The sequence below is a fragment of the Pyrgilauda ruficollis genome, unplaced genomic scaffold (assembly GCF_017590135.1).
Source record: "Pyrgilauda ruficollis isolate IOZ18807 unplaced genomic scaffold, ASM1759013v1 scaffold25, whole genome shotgun sequence".
Classification (NCBI taxonomy): domain Eukaryota; kingdom Metazoa; phylum Chordata; class Aves; order Passeriformes; family Passeridae; genus Pyrgilauda; species Pyrgilauda ruficollis.
This window is the reverse complement of record NW_024523822.1, coordinates 2,172,741-2,197,681: the sequence shown is the minus strand read 5'-3', so window position 1 is coordinate 2,197,681 and position 24,941 is coordinate 2,172,741. Positions and strand designations below refer to the sequence as shown.

General features: G+C 37.0%; 1 protein-coding gene across 5 annotated transcripts; it reads right to left on the bottom strand.

The window, feature by feature from the left end:
- Positions 1-3,108: 3,108 nt before the first annotated feature.
- On the bottom strand, positions 3,109-24,890 carry CENPK (centromere protein K). Of its 5 annotated transcripts, none has more exons than XM_041470874.1 (11): positions 24,866-24,880; positions 24,007-24,333; positions 22,073-22,171; positions 19,977-20,033; positions 18,008-18,080; positions 13,810-13,856; positions 10,910-10,992; positions 10,703-10,801; positions 10,290-10,419; positions 6,622-6,675; positions 3,109-4,364 (listed from the first exon to the last, which is right to left on the bottom strand). In XM_041470874.1, the coding sequence occupies exons 3-11, from the start codon at positions 22,079-22,081 to the stop codon at positions 4,206-4,208; spliced, it is 711 nt and encodes a 236-aa protein (XP_041326808.1). In that variant the 5' UTR covers positions 22,082-22,171; positions 24,007-24,333; positions 24,866-24,880; the 3' UTR covers positions 3,109-4,205. The 5 variants fall into 5 exon arrangements, with proteins under 5 accessions (XP_041326808.1, XP_041326806.1, XP_041326807.1 ...); XM_041470872.1 differs by lacking the exon at positions 24,866-24,880 and adding an exon at positions 24,470-24,850; XM_041470873.1 differs by lacking the exon at positions 24,866-24,880 and adding an exon at positions 24,470-24,850 and having other exon boundaries at positions 24,076-24,333.
- Positions 24,891-24,941: the final 51 nt, after the last annotated feature.

The window sequence follows — 24,941 nt, the reverse complement described above, 5'->3', positions numbered from 1 at the left end:
AAATCCCCAAAAACCAAAACCCCCCAGAAAAAACAAACAAAAACCCTACTCCCCCAAAACAGCAAATAAAACAAAACCAAAACAAGCACAAATAGAAAAACCCCATAACCCTCCCCGCCAAAAACCACACACCAAACCAAACAAACAACAAAAAACCAAACAAACCAACCAACTAACCAAAAGCTACAAAAACTCATCTCAGAGTAAATCCAGTAAACTAAACCAAAACACTGATACCAGTAACTTTCTCTCAGAAAACACATGGACTGGCTATCTTTTGTGAATATGTAACTATGAAAGATGACTTCAAGACTTAAACAGCTACAAGACTGCTATCACATGCTTTTATTGGACTTTTCTTTTTAAAAAAAAAGCTTCAAATACAATCTAAGATACAGAAAATATAGCATCATTTTACCAAAATACTAACGAATATTCAAGAATTCAATATAGGCTTACCTTTTCAAGGTTATGTTATGTGTCTGTAACCAGCTACAGCAGTCTTCATTAGTATCACCTGCACTCTCTCAAACCACAAACAAATCTCATGTATATTTCTGCCAAAACTTTATATTTCATCCAGAAACTTTTATGCCAAACTCTCAAAATCAGATTTTTTTTCAATGCAGCAAAATGCAGATAAATACAGTAGTTGCATTTAATGCCACAATCAAAAGTTGAAAATCTGCAGAGCAATTTAGTTATTTCACTAGAAAATCACATCAGTAAGTTTGTCCCAACAGTCCTTTGCAGAGTTTGTGAAGGCAGGTATGGTCTGCTCTTCCTTAACCTCATAATATTACATGCAAGAAGGTCTTCCTGTTGCTAGATCAATTTCCTCACAATAAGAAGTTTGCTGTACTGATGTTTTCCAAAAAGCAAGAAGAGTTGGGGGCTCTGCACAGCATGCACGTTCCAGAAGAATCATTACTGTATAATGAGTAATTTTTTTCCTCTTCATGTAAATGCCTGCCTGATGTCTAGACACACCAAATGTGAATCGCAAGTAATGCTCCCATGGTGTGGGATTTCCTACTGAAACAGTCAAGAGGAAAGCACCAGTCCCCAAGCTTTGGCCTCTGATTCACCAGGTGACTGATGGTCCGTGAATTATGCCCTGGCTGGTGACACAGTGTGACTGACATCTTATTCTTAACCATACGAAAACCACCAGCTCTCTACTGGGAGAATATGGCATGTTATATGGAGATGGAGATCACGGCAGGCCACGTTAGATGGAAAAGCTGCCTGCTTATCTTGTGCGATAGCAGAGCTATGAGAGGTTTTAAGCAGTGCCAGTATTCCAGAGATATCGGCCTAATCAAATAGACCCAGTCAAGTACAATACTTCCATATTGAGCAATGACTGAAATCAAAGACATCTGTCCTTTTGCAAGTTGTTATCATGACATCTGTCTTGACCTGCATGGGTTATAACACACAGATTTAGGTTTACCTGATTCTCTCTAGACTATGGCATGGCTGAGTAGGGAACAGCTGGTCAACTAAAGAGAAAGAAGCTGTGGCATGGCTGAGTAGGAAACAGCTGGTCAACTAAAGAGAAAGAAGCAAGGCACAGGCAGACTGGCATTTATCTTCCTATTTGTACCCGGGATGCCCTTCTTGGCCACAAGTACACACCGCCAGTTCATAGATCAGTTTGCCATCTTACTCAGCCTTGGTAGCTCCAAGTGTTCACTTACCATCCTGGCTTTTTTTTTACATTACCTTTGTAGAGTTAAGAACTGATGGTAAGCTAAACAAATCCTTTTTTCATGGAATGCACATGGAGTCACAATATTAGCATTTAATAGAGGTGTTAATTCTAAACAAACAACTGTTACTTAGACATGCATGGAGACAAAAAATGGAGAAATTGTCCTACTCTTTCAACATATGCCCCAATGTTCCTGATTGTTGAAAGTACTGATGAAAGAGCTTACCCTAGCTTTTTTTCATGAGGAAGATCTGTTCCTCATCACTGCCTTGATTTGCTTCAATTTACTTGTCAGGATTTTTCTAGGAGCTACAGCTTTCAGCTTGCTCTGTTTCAGTCTAAACCAGCTTCTCTTAAAAACTGGCAATGCATTTTAGGTCATGAGAGAAAATGGATTATCTCTTTCTACAGCTTTTCTTCTGCTGTACTGATTCAATCCCTCCTGAGGTAAGAGATCTACATTGAACCTCTGAGTTCTGAGCATATCCGGGGCCTAAGCAGAAAGGTTTCAGAGAATGCCAAAGATACTGTGGAGCTGCAGAAGGATCTCAGTGAATATCTATGTGTATCTCCTCAGGGTCCAACAATTAGTAGGATAGAGATTTCCGAACCTGCTGACTGCCAATTTTCTTACATAATCACAAATCTGAATTCCCTAGGTTTTTTTTCAAGTTCATATGTAATCTTACAACATATTTTATGGCAGTGAGTTTCATAATTTAATGCAAAGCTTTATGTGAAGTACTTTCATTTAAATCTATTCTGGTATTTACTTGGATGAGATTTGATTTTGGTATGAATAATAATGAATATTGCACCTTGTTTAGAGCTCTTGTTTTACAGACTGTCCTATCTCCTCAGTGCTTTGGTTTGGATTTGGATTTGGGAGGTGGGTGGTATGGGTTGGTATTTTTCTTCTTTTTAAACACAAGAGGCTACTGAGTGTTTAACATTTTTTCTTCTACTTATTAGTATCACAACAGAAGCAGTTATCCAGCGTCAATGAAGTATTTGAGCAGTGTTAATAAATAAGGTGAAAGGATAGCAGAATACAAAGCATTATACACAAATGAAGGAAAAAACCCTAAAGAGACAATGATACAAATATAAGCCAAAAAATGTAGTTATTTTAATTCTCAATTAAAAATACTGTAAGGTGAAGGTGTATAGACTAGTCAGACTCTAGAGCTCGTTAGAGAGGTTAAAACACAACAGGAGGGTAGTTACACAAGCAATATGAACCAAAAAGAAGTCAATGTTCATGCACAACAGCACACACCACATTTATACTCATACTTAATCACCAGTTGTGAGAGTAAAATGAACAGCATTCACTCAAAACTACACAAGATGAATGATTTTTTTGCTTAATATTTAATTGGTCTAAAAAGGGCAATTATACTGGAACTTACATTAGATTGATCCCCCTTACCTCTCCCATGCATCCTTCCATCATCTTTACAAGTCATCACACCAAATCACATAAACACCACCCTAAAAACTATCACACAAAAACATTATGATAGTATACAACTCTTTATTTTTCCATCAATTAAAAAAATCACCCAAGTTCCTCCCTCAATAAACTACAATCTGGTTAATAAAGGATAATTTAGTCACTACTGATAAGCAAGAGTAGAATTTTTGTAATCAATACAATATAATAAAAATGGCTACAGAAAAGACTGAGATTGCAAAGAATGCCAGTACTGAGTCAGAAGGTAACTCTCAACTGACATAACTTAGAAGCTGTAGAGATCAACAGAACAGAGACCCGTTAAAAGCCTTAATAAATTAGGTCTGAAAAAGTGAAGACAGATACTGTAAGGCAATACAGCATAACACAAAGTGGGCCATTTGGGAAGCATGCAGTGAAAGGCACACACTCACATCTGCTGCACTTTGCACTTTAAGATGTGTCAGCTTTCCTAAGTGTTTATCTTGGAGCCAGTAAAATTGTTTGCAAAGGCTCTGAGAAACAAACAAGGCATAACACATTCTTGAGAGGATACATCTCTGTTAGTTCCAAATGTTTGCAAGGCCATGTACAGGAGTGGTGTTATTCTGCATTTTGCCTCTAAAGAATACAAGAAAATACTAAAAGAAATAGAGACGACTTCAGGCAATCTAAGAAATCTAAACCATAGAAGTAATGGATAAATATGGTTTTTAAAGTAAAAACGACTGTTAAACATATTTGTCTATTACATGAATTGGCATCTTACAGAAGCAGTGAAAAAAACTTTCCATAATGCAAACCTTCATACAACACTGAAGGCCAACTGTAAGCAGTAAAAATAGATTTTTTTTTTTCTTTTTCCTCATTTTCTGTTCCTAAATATTCAATTTAATATAGAAGAAAAAAAAAATCATCCAACAAGAAGTGATGTTTGATACTAAGAAAGTTTAGTAGGAAACCTAAGTATGTCCTAGCCCTGAATTAAGAGTACTGGTGTTGTTTTATTTTCAAGTGCATGTGTAGGTCACACTACTTGTGAAAAGCTTGGAGGCGCATTCTTTTTGGATCTTCTGGATGTCTCAGGGCCATTCCATATCGCAGCAGCAGCTCAACATAAGGTGGCCAAAATGACTCGTTGATTGTTACGTAAGGTTCATGTGGTGTGGCCATTAATGTGTTTATCAGCATCTGGAAGACCAAAAGGGTAAGATTTAGGAAATTAACAAAACAGCTAGATTTTATCTCATTTAATCAAATTTTTACAAATTACTGTGATGTAGGCAATATAAGCTATAAAGGACTACAGAAGAAATATGAGACCTGTTCAAAGTAGAAGTAAAGCAAAGGACTTCCAATTAGCTACATAACATCTTTTTTGATGTAAAAATTAGAACCAGAATCCTCTTTTATTCCAGAATAAATGTAGATTAAATGCCGTATCTAAATACAGAATTAGTTCATGGAGTTAAAAACAAAATCAGTTTTGTCATTCTTTTTTCAGTTCATGGAGATCATATTCATGCCCTCATGATATTTGCTCATGGGGAGTACTGCACACATTACAGATTAAATAATCTAACCCATCCCATGGTGCTCTTTCTATTTATCCTAGATATTTCATCTTTCTACTCAGAACTTTTAAATGTTATTTCAGTAAGTACAAAATATTTTTTGCCCTTTAGTGCTAAAGACAAATTCAAAATACTTGCTACCAGATTTTATATTTTTGCATCCAGTGCTACTAATAAAAGACCAAAATGAACAACTGCTCTTCTTTTTCAGAACATTCTGAAGAAGAATCGCTCCAGTTAATATCTTTTGTACTTCCAATTATGAGAATTTACTCCAAATGCATTATTCTAAACAAATTTCTACTTAGTCTTTTCTGACATTTGATACTCCAAAATAGCTTTTATGGCTGTAACTTCATCTGTATCTCAGAAAACATTTTTCAAATTTAACAGCAACTTGAAGCTAGAACTACACAACTCAACAAAGAAAAACCTTCCAGAATACAAAGATAAGGGACGCTGACACTTTAGGTCAGGATGTTGAAATTCAAAATGAGTCTGAATTTTTCAAATAATCTGTTCTTCCAAACAGAAGACATTATATATGTTCACATTTTCAGGAAATTAACAATATCACAAAAATACGAAGGGCAATTTTAAAGCATTAGAAGAACTTCAAAATTCTTTTTTCATAAGGACTGTGGCCACTCTGAATTCTGATCTGTTTGCAAGCTCTGCCTAATTTGGCATTACAGGTATGCTAAGATATTTGAAGCATGTAAAATGGTTTTGATGATATAAGCCCAAAGTCTGGGCTTTAAACTATAGTACATAGTGATTAGATAATAGCATCTTAATACCAGAAAGTTTTTATACATCACATTTTGCCTCAAGAAAAAAAAATTTTCCCAGGGACATCTTATGTATAGAAATCTAGAACTGTCTAAGGAGGGGGAACAGAAAACTTCACTTCAAATGCTACATTTAAGACGAGAAGAAAAATTATGCATTGCAATTCACATTCATAAATTACACTGTAATTAAAAATTCACACTAAGCAATGCTTCTATACTTATAAAATCAATCAGAAATGTATGAATCAGATGAACTGATTTCCTTCTATGAGTTAATAATCCAGTTAATGCACATGACTAGTGGTCCTTCTGAGGCTACATATTTAGTCCTTCTGTTAATGTATATTTCAGAAATATTTTTCTTGAAACAGTATAAAATAGAGCATGAAATGGACCAGGTTTTTTTGTTAAACATAGTATTTGTCTCACCCAACATGAGTCACTAAGGCACATAAAACTTCTTTAAACCAAACATTGTAAAATCAAGAAATAAGAGAGAGCCATTCTCCAGCATAAACTGAAAATTATTGGCACAACTCTTGTAAAAATGTGGGGTTTACTTTGATAGGAATTAAAACAGAAAACTGACCCAGATTCATAGGATGGTCTGGGTTGGAACGTACTTTAAAGATCATCTCATTCCAAGCATCCGCCATGGGCAGGTGCACCTTCCACTAGATCAGATTGCTCAAAGCCCCATCCAACCCAGCTTTGAACACTGCCAGGGGTGGAGCATCCACAGCTTCTTTGGACAGCCTGTTCCAGTGCCTCACCACCCTCACAGTAAAGAATTTATTCATGACAGCTAATCTAAATATCTATTCTTGTAGTTTAAAACTATTCCCCACGCAAAAAGTTGTTCTCTTTTTATAAGCCCCCTTTTAGAACCAGAAGGCTGCAATGAGGTCTCCCTACACCCTTCTTGTAGACACAACATTCTTAATAATTTTAGATTAACTGTCTTAACTAAATAGCACATACTGTTATTTATATTCGTAACAAACACTTTATCATCATCACCATCATTACATCTGAATATTTAAAAGTTCCTCATATCTCTACAAAGTAAAAACATCTTACCTCTAAAATTTCTTGCAATGTTATCAGTTCTACAACTGGCTGTGCTGAAGAGCTCTGGAAAGATAAACATCCCCCAGCCAAATAAACAAAAGCCCAAACCAGTCAGAAGAAATGTTAATTGACAAAGCAAATATTAATTACATAATTATTTGATTGCATAGTACACAATAGATGAAAATATTTAGTTAGATTTACTCCCGAGAGAAATACAGGTAGCATTTAAATCTACCAGTTCAAAATCCTACACTTCAAATGTGACATTTTTTTGAATTATCAAGAGAGATTAATCTAAAGAGATCATAATGTTTTCACCTGTGTTTACATTTAAATAAAAGTACATCAAATTTATAACGTAGTACACAACCTTCTGTGAACAAGATTTGTTGGAGGAAAAAATATTTTTCATAAACTTTAAATAAATGTTTATAATAGAAATTTGACACAACTCAAGACTTAATTTCATAGTGCGCCTTAATATTTTTTCATTGTTTGACAGTGAATACTTGCGTAGAATTCAACTAAAACACTTATCAAGGTTAAGAAATAGAATAATTAAAAATTTTGGTGGCATAAAAAGGCAATGATAAAATATCACTAGAAGATGACTTGTTTTCCTTTGTAGCAAACAAATCAAGCCATTTGTCTGTAGAGATTCCTTCGGCAGCAATGTCTGTGGATCTGCTCGTAGTGTTGCATAGTAAACCTGATTCTTTAATTTCCCAGTTTTATTCTTTTTCCCCATGCACTTCAGTTTCAACAAAATAAAGGAGGTAATATTCCACTGGTTTTCTCAGCATTGCTGTTGAATATACGAATTTAAGACCTAAGATATTACCAGCTGTGCAGCACCTTATACAAACTCCACTTCTGGAACAGAGGAAGAATACAAGAAGAATATTCTGAAAGGCAAGTTCTGAATCCTTTTTCCCAGTCACAGTTTGTAATAGTCTCACTTGCAGAGAGTCAGAAGTTTCAGTTTCCAGAGAGAGCCTGCTCCATGGAAGCTCTGCAAATCCTGGAGCTATGACCTAATAACATCTATCTATGTGCCCTCATCCCAATATTTGGCTGAGGAAATAGAATCTACATTACCTATCTCCAAAAAGCTCCTTAGAGCAAACATGAAGATACTTCACAACCCCTGCTGATATATTTCCTTGGTCAAAATTACTAATAAAATTAAGTACCGCTAATCACTTAATGCTTATAAAGTCATTTGTTGTATCGTGCTTTTTGTTTTATCAGTGGGTCTATGGTTTCATTAAGCAGGATGCTCAGCATTTCATTATTCAGCCTGAAAGGCACCTTCTTCACCCTTCCAATCAGACAGATTTGCATAAAGAATATTCCTCAACCTCTGATTTTTTGTACTATTATCTTGAAAAAAATAAAGTAGATCTTTATCCTAGATTTAAAATGCAAGATCACCATTACTACAGTCACTACCTATATTAAAGGTGTTGGGCCATGGCAATGGAAGCCAACCTGAGCTGCTCTGTTGCAGTCTTCACTCCCACTGCCAATCCCACATGTATGTGGCCAGGTGAAAGGAGGGCGGAACCAGACCAGCAAGGCTTGGAGCAGCTCAAACTATGCTGCAGCCATGTCCTACAGACATCAACCCTTCACATTTGCCCTCACATGGAACCACTGTGAACACAATAAGCTTCCACGAAGTGAAGCAGAATTACTCACGTGCAGAGGTAAGAATTTGCTCCTGCCGTTGAACCAAGCTGATAATAGAAATGAATAATGTGTTCTCCTGAACCAACATAGCAGCTAATTTCATTGCCAGTGATTACAATTTGTATTTCTGACACTCAATAAATGTAGGCAAAAATGGCTGGCTGTCCTGCCTTCACAGTCAATTACTTAGACACAGATTAAGGGGCACCCGTAGTTAAGCCAAGTGATCCAAGTGAGTCAAAAGATATAGAAAAGCTATGAATTCACAAAGAGTGAAAAGAAAGAAAAAGACTGTCAGAAAACAGACTCTGTTTAAGAGTTCAGGAAATGCATAAATAAAATTTAAGCTAAGGAAAGTTAAAACCTTGTGTTGAAATTAATCAAAGTAGTTTTTTTGTTTAAGTAAAGTGATTAGTGACAGCTAACATGGCTTCACTATAGACCATTTACACCCAACAAATTTAGTAGCCTTCTACCAGAGTTACAGTATTTGTGGAAAAGGAAGCACAACTGAATCATCCACCTGGACTTGTGCAAAGCAATTGACACTGTCCCACCTGAGACTGTTTCTAAAATGCAGAGATTTATCTGTCATATTTATTAACAACAGGAAAGGAAGGCATTGATATGCAGAAAAATTAAGATTCAACAAAATAAGATATTTGAATAATACTTTGAAAATGAACACCATGTCTTGACATCTCCACTTGGTATTTTATGTGCAAAAAATGTGCTTATGTGCAAAACAAAGATTTAATTTTTTTTAATTAAAAGATCAGGATTCATTAGCTGCAAATTACAGACAGAAAAAGACAAGACTGTAATTTGTTGCATTGGTGATGGGTGTGAGCTAGTAGTGTTATTTATAATATTGTTTCTTAGAAGGTTCTAAAAAAGATGAATCCAAGTGAAAACAAATATAGACAATGGTTATTACTAGGATAAGCTAGAGAATTGAAAAATACTATCTTACAGGAGAACACAAAGGTGTTGCTAGTTCAGTTAGCAAAACAAGAAAGAGAGGATATGAGATTGCTGCCATAAATATATCAAAAGGAATAAACACAAGACAGAAACAGAGCTATTCTAAGAAAAATTCTGGTGTAAGAAGACAAACAAGTGGATCTGTGTTAGACTTGGATACATTTAGACTGAGAGCTATGAGACAGTTTCTAAACAGAGTGTACTGAGGTACTAGAAGAAAAAACACAGGAGAAACAGTAGTAAAAAAATTATTCGTTCTAAAATGGAGTTCAGTGATAATATTGAAGAAATTATATTATGTGGTTACCTGAAATAACAGGGAACTGGATTAAAGAAGTAATTTCTACTTCTGTAATGTTAGGTGTGCCTGAAATCAAAATCAAAACCTGCCTTTTTTCATGGCTTTTTTGTATCTATCAAATAGTAATGGTTATCGTTTTATTTTTACTGCACACTTTGAATTTATTATGCAAAATACTCCCTGGCTGCCTATTCTCCCTGAGGTTTTACGATAATTTTTGACCCAGTTTGCCTGAACAAAATCTGATGGTTAACATTCCAAACTACTCTGTAATTATAAACACTTTTCCTTATTGTTCCAAAAACATTGTTAGACAATTAAAAATTGCTTTGCCAAGGAAAATAGGAATCTACTTGCCCAGTCAAGTTAAAAAAAAAAAGAGTAAATTTGGACTGACCCCCACACCATTCCCAAATTTGGCATACCTTGCAGTTCAGTAAGAAATACAATATATTACTATACATTGCATTGGGTAAGGGATATAGGCATTAAAAAAAGAAAATATCCAGCTGGAAACAGCCTTAAACGATATAAAACAACCTGAAAAATATAAATTAAACCTAGATGATCAGCTGTAAAAACTATGCTTATTTCAAAATACAACTGCAGGTTCAATGCTAGTGACTTCAAACAGATACTGCATCTAATTAAATATAAACTGAACATTTCAAATTTAATAGGTAAAGAAAAGTCTTACCTTTTTTTTAATATTTTCAGCTCTCTCTGGAAGGGGGAAATGTTCATCCAGGAATTCACCCAAAGCATTCAAGAGTTCTTTCTTAAAGGTCCTTAACTTCAATATTTTATTTTTCATTTCATTGAATTCTCTAATTTTCAAACAGTAAAAACACAGCAACAGAACAAGGGATCAAATCAAGTAACTAAAAAGCCCCTCCTAAGTAAAAAAAACCCCTTATTATCTATTGTTAGAAATTCAGCATCCTTAATCACAGGATATAGTAGCATTACTTTCATGTTTCAAATATGGATTATTGAGCAATTATTTGATCTATTAAACAAAACAAGGAACAAACTTTAAGAGTTTGCTTGCTCATTTGCTCCTGTTGATATTTAAATTCTTCAATTTGTAACTCAAAAATATAGAAATACCTTTTTGTGGAAGGATGTTCATCTTGGGTATTTGCCTCTTCTTCCATTTTACTAAGAGTCTCTAGCATCTGTTTCTGCTCCTCATACCACTGCTGTTCTCTTTGAAACATGAAATGTAGGAAATGGCACAACAGATAAATAGTTTCTCTGGACAGTCAAAAAAAGAAAAAAGCTTACAGCATTCCAAAGTCCAAATGATTGTATTACCTTTTCAGGTCGTCTTCCAGCTGTTTATTCTTTGATCGAACTGTTGACAGCACCATTTCAAGATCATTTTTTACTTTCTGCAACTATAAAAGAATATAAATTAATCTACTGTTTGCAGGTAGCCCAGGCTGTAGTATTTGTTTTATGTAAGGCTACATCTATAAATCTGATAAAGGGGGACAAAATCATCTGCAATTTCTTAATAAACATTATAATCCAGTTTAAAATGCAGGAGCTTTTCAAAATGTCACTGTGACCAGTTGATCATTAAGTGCACAAGAAATGTCTTCTTGAAGCTCACAGAGCTTAACAAATATTTAATTTTACCTGAAGTAGACACATGAACTGCTCAGCTGATGAATGGCTGAGGAGAAAATAACTACAGCACCAGGGCTCTATTGTCAAAGCTATTGCAGCTGCTGGCAAGAATGAATCCATGCTACTTGCACCACATAAAATACAGAAGATGAAGATGCATCAAAGACAGACTAACTACATACATAAATTAAATGATCCTCAGTGCCATGACATATCTGGGACAGAAAATATGGAGAAATAAAATATGGAGAAATAGGCATTGCTGAATCTAGGGAACAGCGGACTCTCAGTGGGCTGGGTCTTCCATTACAGAATCACAGAATGGGTACGGTTGTGTTGAGGAGTACATTCAGTGCATGTAGCTCAGGGTGCAGCTGCAGGTTGAGCTCTGGCAAGAGCCCCAGGCAAGAGGCCATTAACTGCCAACTCTTAGTAGAACAGGGGGACTGAGGACCTGTGCCCTGCCAGGTGAGGGGACATTCAGACATGGAGCTGATGCCTGGACTTCCCCGTGTTTACACTGTGAGGATATTAAAGCCTTTTGGCTTTGAGGATATAAAATTTCATTTGTTCTGGGTCCTTCCTCAGAGGCACCCAGCTCAAGCTGTTATTCTGTCATTATGCCACAATTAAATTATTTTAAGGATCAGAATGTGTGAGCCTAACGAAAGAAGGAAACCTAGGATTGAGCTGGTAAGGACACCTGATCTGTTTGAGTGTGGGATGTGTAGCTGCAAATGGGCTTAGTGACTGACACCATGGCTCCTGGACTGTTGGACGGGGAAGTTTCTTTAACCAATGTGACAGGCCACAGTGGGTCATGTGGTCCAACCTCCCTACTCAGGCAGGGGTCATCCAAGAGCACATGGCATAGGTTGCATCCAGACAGTTCCTGACAAACTCCAGCAAGGGAGACTACACAATCTCCCTGGGCAATCTGCTCCAGTGCACAGTAAAGTTGCTCTTCCTTGTGTTCTTGTGCATCCCATTGCCTCTTGTCCTACTGCTTGCCATCAATGAGAAGAGCCTGGCTCCATTCTCTTCAGACACTTGTATAAATTTATGAGGTCCCCTGTTAGAGACTATGGTCTTCTACAAAATAATGTTTCTTATATAACCCTATGATTTGGATGTATTTTTTCTGCTTCCATACAAAATAGGAGCACTTAAGAATTTAGCTCAAAGGAATACACATTCTGAAAATATGCTACAGGAACAAACATTCTCCATAAATGCAACATCTGAAAAAAACCCTGTAATCCTCAAATATCAGACCAACATGACAATCAAAGTGCGTAACCTAACAATTTTTTGATAGTGACTCTTAAGGGCAGTCAGATTTGCTGTTGTGACTGATACTAGAAGGCATTAGACCAGGAATATTCCCAAGTCACATAGCATTCCTATGTTCCATCAACATAGTATAATGTTACCCGCAAGACATTATTGATTTGCTCTTTCTTCCAATGGAGGAACTCAACAAATTATTTGCAAATTATTGCCACAGAACATGATGTCAAAGATAACTGACTCTCCCGTGTAACACATAATACTACATCATTTTCTATTAAGTATGAAATGCAATATATTATAACATTTTGTTTAAAAAAGCACATAAAAATATCTTGAAGGCAGGTGTCAGAGGATAGGGTCAGACTCTTTTCAGTGATGCAAACTGATAGGACAAGGAGCATGAGGACAAACTCAAATACAGGAATTTCCGTCTGAAAATTAGGAAAAACTGCCTTACTGGAGGGTGACTGAGCACTGGAACAGGCTGCCCAGAGAGGCTATGGAGTGTCCTTCTTCGAATATATTCAAAAGCCACCTCAACACAATCCTGTGAGGCACTTAAGGGCAGGGTTTAGTGGTGGATTTGGATGTTGGACTCGATCATCTTAGAGGTCTTTTCCAACCTAAACTATCCTATGATTCTATCTCCAGAGGTCCCTTCTAACTCCAGCCATTCTGTGACAAATTAGCAATTAAAATTCAGCCACAGGTCATCTTGAAAACACAGTTCTGAGTGGATCTTCTTGCCCGAGCACTTGCACAATGTTAAATGAAAGTAATCTTGAAAAGTACAGTGTGTAGGCTTCAGCCCTAGAAATGGAACTTGCTGCATGACGTGGAAGATGATGGCAAAATCTTTGCAAAGCATGGTCATCAGTCTCCTTGGCATAAGATTTCTGTCTCCTGGTGGCACCCAGAACAATGGGACTCCAATCCTAAGTGAGGCTTTGGAGCATTAATGTAGCAGGGATGTCGATTATCACATCATTTTTATTGCACGCAGATAAGTTTGTTGAGCTACTGTGATTAGATGGTGTGGCCAGAGGCAAAATACTGTTTATTGTGCATTATTCAGTGACTTGTGCAATAAGTCAGTTTAAAACCTCACTCGTTACAACTAGGAAATTTTACTAGTTATAATAGAGGGCAAAAAAACTCATTAGAACAACATAAATGGCTGAAGGAAAATACACAGCATTTTAGTAGTAGTCCACCCTAGGAACAGTCATAGGAAAATGCAGCAATTGCATATATTGGTTTTTTTCCCAACAAAATTTTATTAGACTTACCTCTTCTTTTCCTATTTCTAACAGTACATCTGGATTGGTAGAAATTACTGAAAAATAAAATGAATTGTTTATTTTTTGCATTGGATGATAAAGATTTATTTATACTGAAAAGCAGCTTGGCTAGAGAAAAATTTGTGTAGCTTCTGAAAAACAGTTTGGATCTCAGTAGCAGTTTAACCACATGCTGTGGTGTCCTGCTGGGCTAACCTACTACCACTATTCAGCAAATTAAATTACACTGAAAAAAGTGCAGTGTTAATGCTTCTGTCTTATTTTTATACCTGAACTAGCTCCAAGTACATTGGTGCAGGTGTATAATGAATAAACAGCAAATTTCTGTACACTTCAAGACAACCAAGCCTGATTTTTTTTCCGCAGAAGGCATTCCATCAACATTACCAACGTGGGCAATCAAATTCTTCCAGTCCTCCAATTCCTTGTTAAATAGCCTCCTAAATGCTTCATCAGGACTATGGAACCTAGTTTTAATAACTTCAGAAGCATGTCACCATCCCTACTGTCCACAAGAACAGTAGGGAGATGAATGGCCCAACAAGGACAATATCCTAACTCAAAACAATGAGCAACAGCAATACCTAAGTGAAACCAAAGTACAATTGAAGAAGACGGAAATTTTTCTCCAGAATGCTTCCAAAAAATGCAGTGATTTATGACTCATGCATTTTAAGAATAAAAATTGAATTCTTGTTTTTTACAGCACTCAACAGACCCCAGTCAATTCTCAGATCCATGTCAACTTGCAGCTTCTGCATAAACACATTACTTTTTTGAACTATTTCAATACATTAACAGGAGAAATGAAAGAGATTCTAACAGATTAAAGTCTTTATAAGGCAGATTTTTTGTGCAAGTTTGGGCTTGTAACCTCTAATCTTACAAATAATTACTTAAATAAAAAATTCCTTAATCAAAAAGGAAATCCTTAACCCTCTCATGACAGCATTAAACACCTCCTAAATACACACAGTCTATTTAATAAATTCAGAAAAGTACTTTCTTTGGTAATGTTATAGTACTTACTTCAAAAATTTTAAGAAGCTTTAGATTAGTAGTTTTAAAAGTACTGTTTGTTCTGAGATGAAAATCAGAAAAAACTACTGATGCATCAAAAATGCATTACATTAAATGCTTCAATAAAATTCCTTTTAATTGGAAAATTACTGTTTCTAAATCTTGACGCAAAATTTGAGTACTCTGCTCCCAATTAAGCTTAAGAGCTGCAGAAGACAGTGTTTTGTGCTTTATTAGAGTAAGATTTCTTTATTTACATGAATATACTAACTACACAGGATAAAATTAATTGGTGCACTTTTATTCACATTCCCTGGCATATTTGAAAAAAAACCACACAATTCTTTCCCCTGCCATTCCTGCTGACATGATCTTTATAAGCCTTCCCTTACCAATTATTACCAACTTTTACAGCTGCCACATAACACTTCTTTATTTCTAGATACCTGATCCTGAGTTCATGTTTGTCATTCACTGTTCATATTGTGTGAGTATCAGAATAGCAAGCCCTGTGCTTCTGGGGAAGAAATCACTAGACATAATTTAGTGAAGGAACAATGCAGATCTAAAACACTTGGACAACACACTTATGCCAGCTGCTGCTGTAAATTCACTGCTTGCTCAATCCACAATCAATTAAATATTTTTCAGTTTTGTTGAATCACTACACTTGCAAAAATCAGATGTCAGAGAGAATTGCCTAGTGATACAAAGTACAATTACTAAGAAAAATACTACCAGATGCTAAGAATGTAAAAGCAACTACTATGCACATGTTTATACAGAAACTCATATTAAAATAAAACAAAAAGGTATTTGGCAGAATACTCCTATTTTGCAAAGAAAACCAGTAATTATGTGGAGACCACAACTGTTTGAAATGGTTTAAAATATGGTTGCTTTCACTTCCTGCTTTTGCAAAGGTAAAAGTTAAAATTTATTTTTATAAGCCAAAAGCTTTTTTAGAAGTTTTAATTCAGCTGATTTAGCAGATCTAGAGCTACATAAATAATACCAGAAATTGAGAAAGAAAAAACCACTAAAGTAAAAGCTTTGCAAAAATAAAATTTGCATCACGAATTCAAGTCTGTTAGCCAATATTGTGCTCAAAAAAACGTAGAACTGCCAAGCTATAACCTCTGAAAATAAGGTTTAAGATTGAAATGCTGACAGGTCCTCATTTACAGGAAATGAACTGGCCACTACTAAAAGCTAAAAACAAAGTAACAAGACAGACCTCATGCTCTATTAGTAAATTCTATTAAATCAGTATTTCTGCTATTTTTATTTAGGTTTCAATTAAGTAATTAGGTTTCAATTAAGTAATTTGTCCTTCAAAACAAATAGTAGGTAGAAAGAAGCCAAGACAGAGAAGTAAGCAAAGTGGACTCCTCATTTTCATACAAGCTCCATAACCCTATTCAAATTCTTAGCAGGAACTTGTTTCTTCCACTGGAAAGGGAGCCAAAAAAGGCAGAGATTTGGTTATAATTAATTATAGACAATTCTCTATTAAAAAATTAAGATTTCTAGTAAGAAATACTATAATCTGTGAAGAAGTAAAAATGGTTGAACAAAGCAAGTCAGCTAGCCAAAAAAACAGGCCAAGGATATTTTTAAGCCAATAGCTTAAAGTTTAATATACATATTTTAGTATGGAAATCTAACAGCCTCAGGTATTTTACCCAGATAAAAACTAAGTTCTTTCAATTAATTTGCTTTAAGCCAGCAACTTATTCATGAACAGCAGCCAGGAACCAGTATGTGCCAAATTCATTCAATGACATGCCTTTGGTCTACATACCTCAGAAGCACTGGAGGCTGACAGTTCTTGGAGTGAGGCTTACAACACTGAACTATGAATTTATTCTAGTACAGCAACAGTATCTATTTATTAAAAAAAATCCCAGCTTCTCTTATTTATTGATGAGATGCAGCAAATACGTAGACTTTGAAAAAAGTTGGAGAACTGCCTCTAATGTTGATCTGAAAAGGCATTTCCATTTGGCTAAATGACAAAACATTGGAAATCACCACATGCTGTCCATAATACATTGCTATAATTTTGCAAATAATACAAAACCAAGACTCTACTGGCATAAAAATATTCAACTGAGTTAATATACTAATTTAAAGATTAACTAGTAGTTTTATGGATTGACAGGTGCTAACAGGTCCTTGACAGGAGACATAACCATGAGTACTACCAGAATATTAATGATAGCGTAGTGTGAACTGTTTTAGGAATGTCCATATGGGACATCTGAAAACAAAGATTACTTTACTCACACTTAGATCCTAAATGCTTTTATTTCCAGTGTCTGGTCACATCTGCCTTGCAAGAGGGTGAAATCTATCTATAAGTGGTGCTTATGTACAAAGACAGCTTTTAAGAACTGAGGAATTGATACCTTTTGACTGACACTGCCTAACAAATACAAGAACTACCACTAGTCTCACTGGTTTGAACTTCTTAGGATCAGTAAGTGTTCTCGATTCCTGTGTTATTTAAAAATTCTAGTGGCTCTTACCACTTTACCTTGACTTGAAATCTCCAATCCCTGTTAATTCAAAATAGGTATTTTACTACAGTGTGAAGGGCTTAGCACAAAAGGTCTATTTCAAAGTTTCAACTACCACATCATAATACTACACACCTTTTATCAGAAAAACAATCAGAAGATGTATGGTTAATGTATCAGCTTCTTAAAAGGTAAATGAAGACCAAAGTATTTGCCAAAGCATTTCTGCTGTAAAAATTAAATACAAATAAAAGATAGAAAAAGAAATTACACAGAAAAGAGTATGAAGGAGGTTAACAGGATAACTAACTTTTCTTATTTGGTTAGGAGATCTGCTAATAGTTGTTTTTCCACTTAACTGACTGATGAATAGTGGTATAAAACATGCACTTATTTGTCCAGAATCATAGGATTAAGTTATAGTGGAATTCACTTTTAATTTCAAGTTGACTTAGAAGTGAAGTGCAAAAATAATGAAGAAATGCAACATACATGCTACTTTTTTATAAAGTAGCATTATTTTAATTTTAAGTAGTTATGGAATGAAAATACAATCAGCAGACATGCAATATACTCATGGCCTAGACGAAAGAAACTTTGCAGAAGTTTATATAAGCATTCTTTACAAGGAAACAGTTACTTACATTCAGGATTTCTTGCTTGCCATTGACGAAAATTTCCTGTTAAAGCTTTCCATCGCAGCATTAACAAGGAAAGCTGTGTAACAAGAAAAACAGCATCTCTTGAAGTGTGTTGAGTTGCAATGGCATAAAATGAGGCAGAACAGGATAGAAATTGAATTGTTAAGTTGATACAGCAGTAAACAAAAGAGCATCTACACTAGTTATTTCAAAATATTTTATTTATATTTATAATTCATAGGGATCACAGAATGTTTCTACTATTTTTCCAAAAGGGGGAAATGAGAAGGAGTCAAGAGTTGGCAGAGTTGTCAAGGCCCCTCAGAGAAAGGTTCATACAGTAAAGAAATGCCTTCTAATGTCATTTCTGAACCTCCCTTTGCATATCTTTGAACCATTCCCACACATAATATCACTGGGTATCAGAAAGAAGATATCAGCATCTCCCTCTCCACTTCCCTGAGGAAGATGTGTGCCCCTCATCTCCTTCTTTACAAAGCAGAGAAGCCCAAATTCCTCAGCAGTTCTCACACGACATGCCTTCCAGCCTCTCAGCAGCTTTGTTGCCTTCCTCTGGATGCACTCGAGGACCTTCACAACCTTCTTAAACTGTGGGGCACAGAACTGCGCTGAGCACGCCAGGTGCGGCTGCACAGCCCTGAACACAGGGATAATCCCCTCTCCTGTGGCTGGCAGTGCCATGCCCAAGGCTCCCAGGATGCCATTTGCCCTCCGGGCTGCCCGGGCACGCTGCGGGCTCACCCTGAGCCGCTGTCAGCCAGCGCCCTCAGACCCCTTCCTGCAGGGCTGCCCAACAGCCACTCCTCTGCCGCAGCTTGTGCTGGTACTGGATGTCATGCCCAACGTTCTAAGCTACCTAGATCCCCCAGCAAGGCTTCTGGTCCCTCCAGAGTGCCAACAGCATCGTCCAGTTTGGAATCATCAGCCAGTCTGCTCATGGTGCGTTCCAATCCTTCATCCTGATAAACACATGGAACAGAACCGAGCTGCACCCTGAGGAACACAGCTGGTGGTTGGTCACCAGTCAGATACAGCCCCAGTCACTGCACCCTGCTGAGCTCTATGCTTCAGCCACATCTTCACCCGGCACACTGTGAACCTCTCATCCCACGGCTACACAGATGTCCAGAAGGATGCTGTGAGGGATAGCATAACAATGACATTTAACAAGAAGAAATTACATATGCACTGATTAGGAAAAAGTCCAAACAGGTTTGAAGTTACACCGCCTTCTCCTCCCACTTTGCTGCCTATGTTAGCCATTTATCAGTTGGATTTTTCAAAGTTGGTAAGAGAAAATCTGCCCTTATCTCGATTCCTGAGGCTTCAGTTATATTTCCTCTTCCCTGTCCAGATGAGGAGGGGAGTGATGAACAGCTAAGCTGGCCAGATAGGATTAAACCCACGACAGGGAACTGGCAGGTGAAGTGGTAAAGCCACTATCCATCATATTTGACAAGTCATGGCAATCTGGTGAAGATCCCACCAACTGGAAAAGGAGACACACAACCCATATTATTAAGAAAAGAAAACCAAAAATCTGGAAACTACAGACTGATCAGTCTCACCTCTGTGCCTAGCAAGACCAAGGAGCAGATCCTCCTTGAAATTACACTAAGGCATGAGGAAAATTAAAAGGTAACTGCTGTTAAGCAACATGAATTTAAGGGCAAATCACGCATGATGAATTTGGTGGCTTCCTATAACAAGACTCAGGCATTGGTGCATAAGGGAAGAGCTCCTGATGTCATCTATCTGGGAGTTGTGCAAAGCATTTGACACTGTTTGGAACAACATCCTTGTCACTAAACTCTTGAGACACAGATTTGACTGGAATGGTCACACTCACAGGTACAGTCAACAGTTCAGCATTCAGGTGAAGATCCATGATGAGGGAGCATTCCATAAGCCTTGTTTTTTCGAAAGTATTTTTAAAAACCCACTGTCTTACCTTGGCATCTGATGGTAGCAGTGTCTCTGTTCCCAGAAGCATTAGCTTGCTCTGACACTTGGTAGAAACAAAAAGAAATAAAACACAAAGAAAGTTTGTTTACTTTTCTCTTTTGTAAGAACAAAACACAATTCTTAAAAATTTAAACACAACTTTTTTAATATAGGAATAAAAGAATTTTAATTTGGATCCTTCCACATCCCTTATACCCTAACCCAGAAGGGCAAATTAAGAAATGTTTTGAAATCACAGCACAGTAAAGTAGAACTTAATTAACTCTGAAGGAGAAAAGTAGCAGCTAAAGAAAGATGTATTCTTTGAGTAAAAAGGCAAGTTATGAGGGCAAAGTTCATATGAGGAAAGGCATTGAACAGATGAAGAACATGAGAAACTGGGAAGAGAGTAATGGACAAGGCTGAACAGGGAAGCTGCTGAAAAGTTAACACACTTTCTGCTACACTTCTGACTTTCCAAACAGAGCAATCATATTACAATACATATTTTTAGTTTTAAGTCACTTAGGGCAGTATACTCTACAGTTCAGAAGTGGTCTGATTTTTAGGAGAATACTACATCAGCTCTCATAACTGCAATAGGGTGTATATGCAGTCTGAAATTCAGCCCACCACAAATACCCAAGGTATACAGAGGTGACACCTGCTAAACTCTCTTTTTTTTTCTAACTGTCACCAATGTAACCAATATATTAGTGGAATATATCCTGCCCATAACAAGGCAGGATATATTCTACTAAGCACAGAACTACTAAGCAGTACTTTGGAAACCTTGCTGTTAACGTATGGATACCAGAACACTTTGTGGGAGAAATCCTATACAAACTGTTCATGATGACACACAATCATTGGAACATTACATGCAATCATATAACCTAGGAGCTAATTAAATGACTATTAGTTTAAATGTTTTGCTGAAACACGAACATTTTACGTCCAGGATGCAAAATCCAAATAATAAAAATCCTACTATTTTCATCAACTTCTAAAAATAACACATCTCTTCTTGCATTATTTTGGGCATGCTGGGAATGAGATAAAAGGTATCAAATATTTTCAATTACATTCAAAATAGTAAACATTCAGATTTCCCTTCTAATTTGAAAATTTCAAAGAAAGTTCAGGTCCTCCGAACCAAAGTTCAGAAACTCAGAATTAAGTTCCTGACATCGAATTCCCTACCACTTGTTACATGAGAACTTATCTGAATATTCAACAAGAAATAAATTCCATTAGTCTTTTTAAATCAACTTGTATAAAATTATTGCACTGTGAGTTGTCTGGACTTTGTTCTACTTTAAGTTTGGAAATACTTTTACATCTGTTTCTGGTATTTTATTGCTTTGAACCTACAACTCAGAACTCAAGCAAATAGCATGTATTATAGAAAATTGAGTGAAGTGATTAAGACACTGAAAATATAATTTAGAATATGATTTTTTATCAGATTCAGCAGAATCTTAAAGGAAGAACAGTGTTCCCTAAGAACTGAGAGCAGTTCATCTTTTCTGGAAACCCTGAAAATAAAAATAACCAGCCCTAAACTGTTATTTGTTAACATACTGTACTATGTACAAGAGAGAAATTCTAACCATGACAATATAACTGTGAGTTTGCAAGGGAGTAAGCATAGGGAGACATCGTTGTCCTTCTCTGCCTCTCTCTCTCTTCCTATTCTCTCTCTCCTCTAAGATCTAAAGGAAATGGAATCCCATCTTTTGTGAGGCTGAAGAGAGAAGGGTCTCTGTATGCTGGTACTACCGTGACACAGATAAATTGTTTCATTTTCCATAATTTTAATATATACTCCCACACTAACTAAATCATAACATCAGCACGTTGACACTAAAAGGCATTCTTCACGCCTCCCAGCACTTCCATATTTGACCTTTCTGAAGACATTATTTCCTTTTTTTTTTTCTGTTTGTTTATTTGTGGATTTTTTCTTTGGGTTTTTTTTGGTTGGTTGGTTTGGTTTTATCAAAGTGGTTTCTTTGGAGGGGGTGGGGCAAGCATGTGGTGAATAAAATAATTCTGAAAAAGCTTTATAATAAACCTAGTCTATCATTTGTATTTGCATACCTCTTCCATCTGCTTCCAAATACTCTCACATTCATCCAAGAGTTCTTCCTTGCCATCTGCAGGACCAGCTGTATTACTGATTTCTGATAAACATTCAGCCTATTAACAAGCAAAGAGAACAGTTATCATGTAGAGCTACAGTAACTGATTACTTAATCATACCTGCCATTTCAGAACAACTATGTAATAGAATAAACTCCCTTGATCTAAAGCTTTTACCTAACTCCTCCACAGTTTTAGAAAGCACTCAGCCATTAAGTAGAATCAGCTAACTAAATAAGTAAAATTAGAATATACTAATAATTTACTTTTAAAATTGAATTACAAAGTTCTAAATTTTCATAACTGCTTTGATTATTTGCAATGGCTTCTTTATTTTCCAACAACTTTATTACAGAAACAATAAGAGAATCTCACATCTACGAAGCCACACTCTACCTCCATTTATCTGCAATATTTATTATAGATAACATTATATATACACATATAAATGTATATAATATTTATTTTTAGGCAGTTACTTCTGCTCTGTCAATAAACATGGTAATCTATTTCTCTTTCATTTGAGTTCAGAATATTATTAACAAATTAAGCACCCTCAAAGTTACTAAAAAAACAAACAGAAGAACCTAAAAGACATACAGACAAGCAAGAAAAGAGGGCACCTGGACAACCAAAATAAAAATCAATCCAAGTTAAATTAAAAACCTTGAGAAACTGTTGGGTCAGAAAGAAACAGCTGGAATTAAATTTATGAATTTGTATGTTTCTCACTTAAGAGATACCTGAATGACAGCAGCAATTAACAGGGGAAAAATAAGAAGGACTAAATTTGTTTTTTCCCCAAGGAAAACAATCAACAGGCTAGATGTACCAGATGCAGGAAGCCTTTAAAAATACCTTAGTGGGTCACTAGGCCCACCAAACACATAGAGATTAAACAGAAACAGTAAAACTAGATAATGACCTAGAGAAGAGTTACACTTTTCTACCTTCTTAATGAAGCATAAATTACTAACTCAATCTTTTGTTCTTTTTCAGAACAAAAACACAGCATCAGAGAAAATTATGTCGAAACTCCTACTTAAAAGGAGTGAAATACTCTACTAGTACTTGCAAAGTTCAAGCAGCTCATAGCAAAGTGAATGAGGAAAGAAAATCAGAACATATCACTGAATGCTTCTACTAGTCTTCCTGGCAACTCTGTTGCATTTAAAACAGAACACTACAAAATCTAGGTTACCGTGATCTTATAAGAACTAATCAGCACAGATTTTGGAAAGGAAGATCATTATCTTCTTAAGAGTCTTGGAATGTCTCCATAGTATAAAACAGAACCAGTTCCCATAATTTATTAAGACTTCTGAAACGCCTCCAGCAAAGACTGCCCAGAAGGAAGAAACTAAGAAAGAAACTAAGCAGTCTTAGTTTTTTCTCAAACAAAAAAGGAGACAAAGAGGGTCTGGGGGGATAGTGGGGAGAGAGAAGAATAAAAGAAAGGGGAGAAAAAGAACCCCATGCTTTGGAAATTTGAAAGGGGTCTTGGGGTGGGATAAAAACCTATTCTGCCCATATCCTCTGCAATACTATAATTCATCACCATGAAAGCATTATATGGAATAATAATGCTGTCTCTTCTCTAAAGAGAAAGCCAGAAAATCTCCATCACACAAAAATGATTAAATGATTCTGTTGTTAACTTTAAATTGCCAAGTCAATTTCACACAACATTTCAAAATGTACATATTGTGAGATGTGACACAGCTCTCACAAGGAAAACTGACTTGCCATCCTTCATGCTGTGCTTTTAACTACCTTATACTGCACACACACTGAAATGTCATTTTTGGATGTTATTTTCTTGTAGCTTGCAGTTTTCCCTCTTTATGTTAAAAAATGTATGGTTAAATTACATTTCTATTTCCACACCATACCTGAAAACTGAAGGTTTTTTCGGCATTAATAATAATGTCTCCTAGCTACAACAAGTTATTCCTTCTTACCTTGTTTTAGGACTATGTAACTAGGTAAGAAATGCACACATGTCCAAGTGTAGGCTCTATGCTAGCCAAGGCTTTACGAAAAAAATCACAGAAGGGGTCAGGTTGGAAGGGACCACAGCGGGTCATCTGGTCCAACCTCCCTTTTTATGCAGAGTCACGCCAGAGCACACGGCACAGGATTGTGTCCAGATGCTGCTTGAACACCTCTAGTGAGGGAGACCCTCCAGCTTCTCTGGGCAATCTGTTCCAGTGCGTCACCTGCACAGTAAAGTTTTTCCTCATGTTCAGGTGGAACTTCCTGGGAATCAGTTTCTGCCCACTGCCTCTCGTCCTGTTGCTGGGCACCACCGAGCAGAGCCCGACTCCCTTCTCCGGGCACTGTCCCTTCACACACCTACACACGCCAGGAGGGCGGAACGCGTCATGTGACCAAGCACAACGGCGGGAACGCGGGGAGGGAGGGCAGAGGGAAGCGACAAAAGGTTTGTGAAAGAAGGCACCTTAGGAAGCAAAATATCGGCAGGGTATAAACAACATGCAAAGGCAGTGAGACAGGGAGCCCCCGCGCCCCCGACGCCAACCCCTGCAGCACAACGGCGGGAGGACGCGAGGCGGGACATCCCCGCTCACAGCCGAGGGACGACCGTCGCCCCTTCCCAGCCGGAAAGCCAGCGCCCTCCCAGCAAAGCAGCCCCGCGGCCCCAGCGGCCGAGAGCGCCTCCCGGCCCCGAGGTATCGGAGCGCCGGCAGCCCCCGGCACTCGCCCGCCACCCCTCCCGCCCGTTACTACCATGGCCGCTTCCCGCCGTCCGTTTCGCGGCGCCTACGTCACTCGCAGAGCGCCCGGCGCGGATCAGTGACGTCAC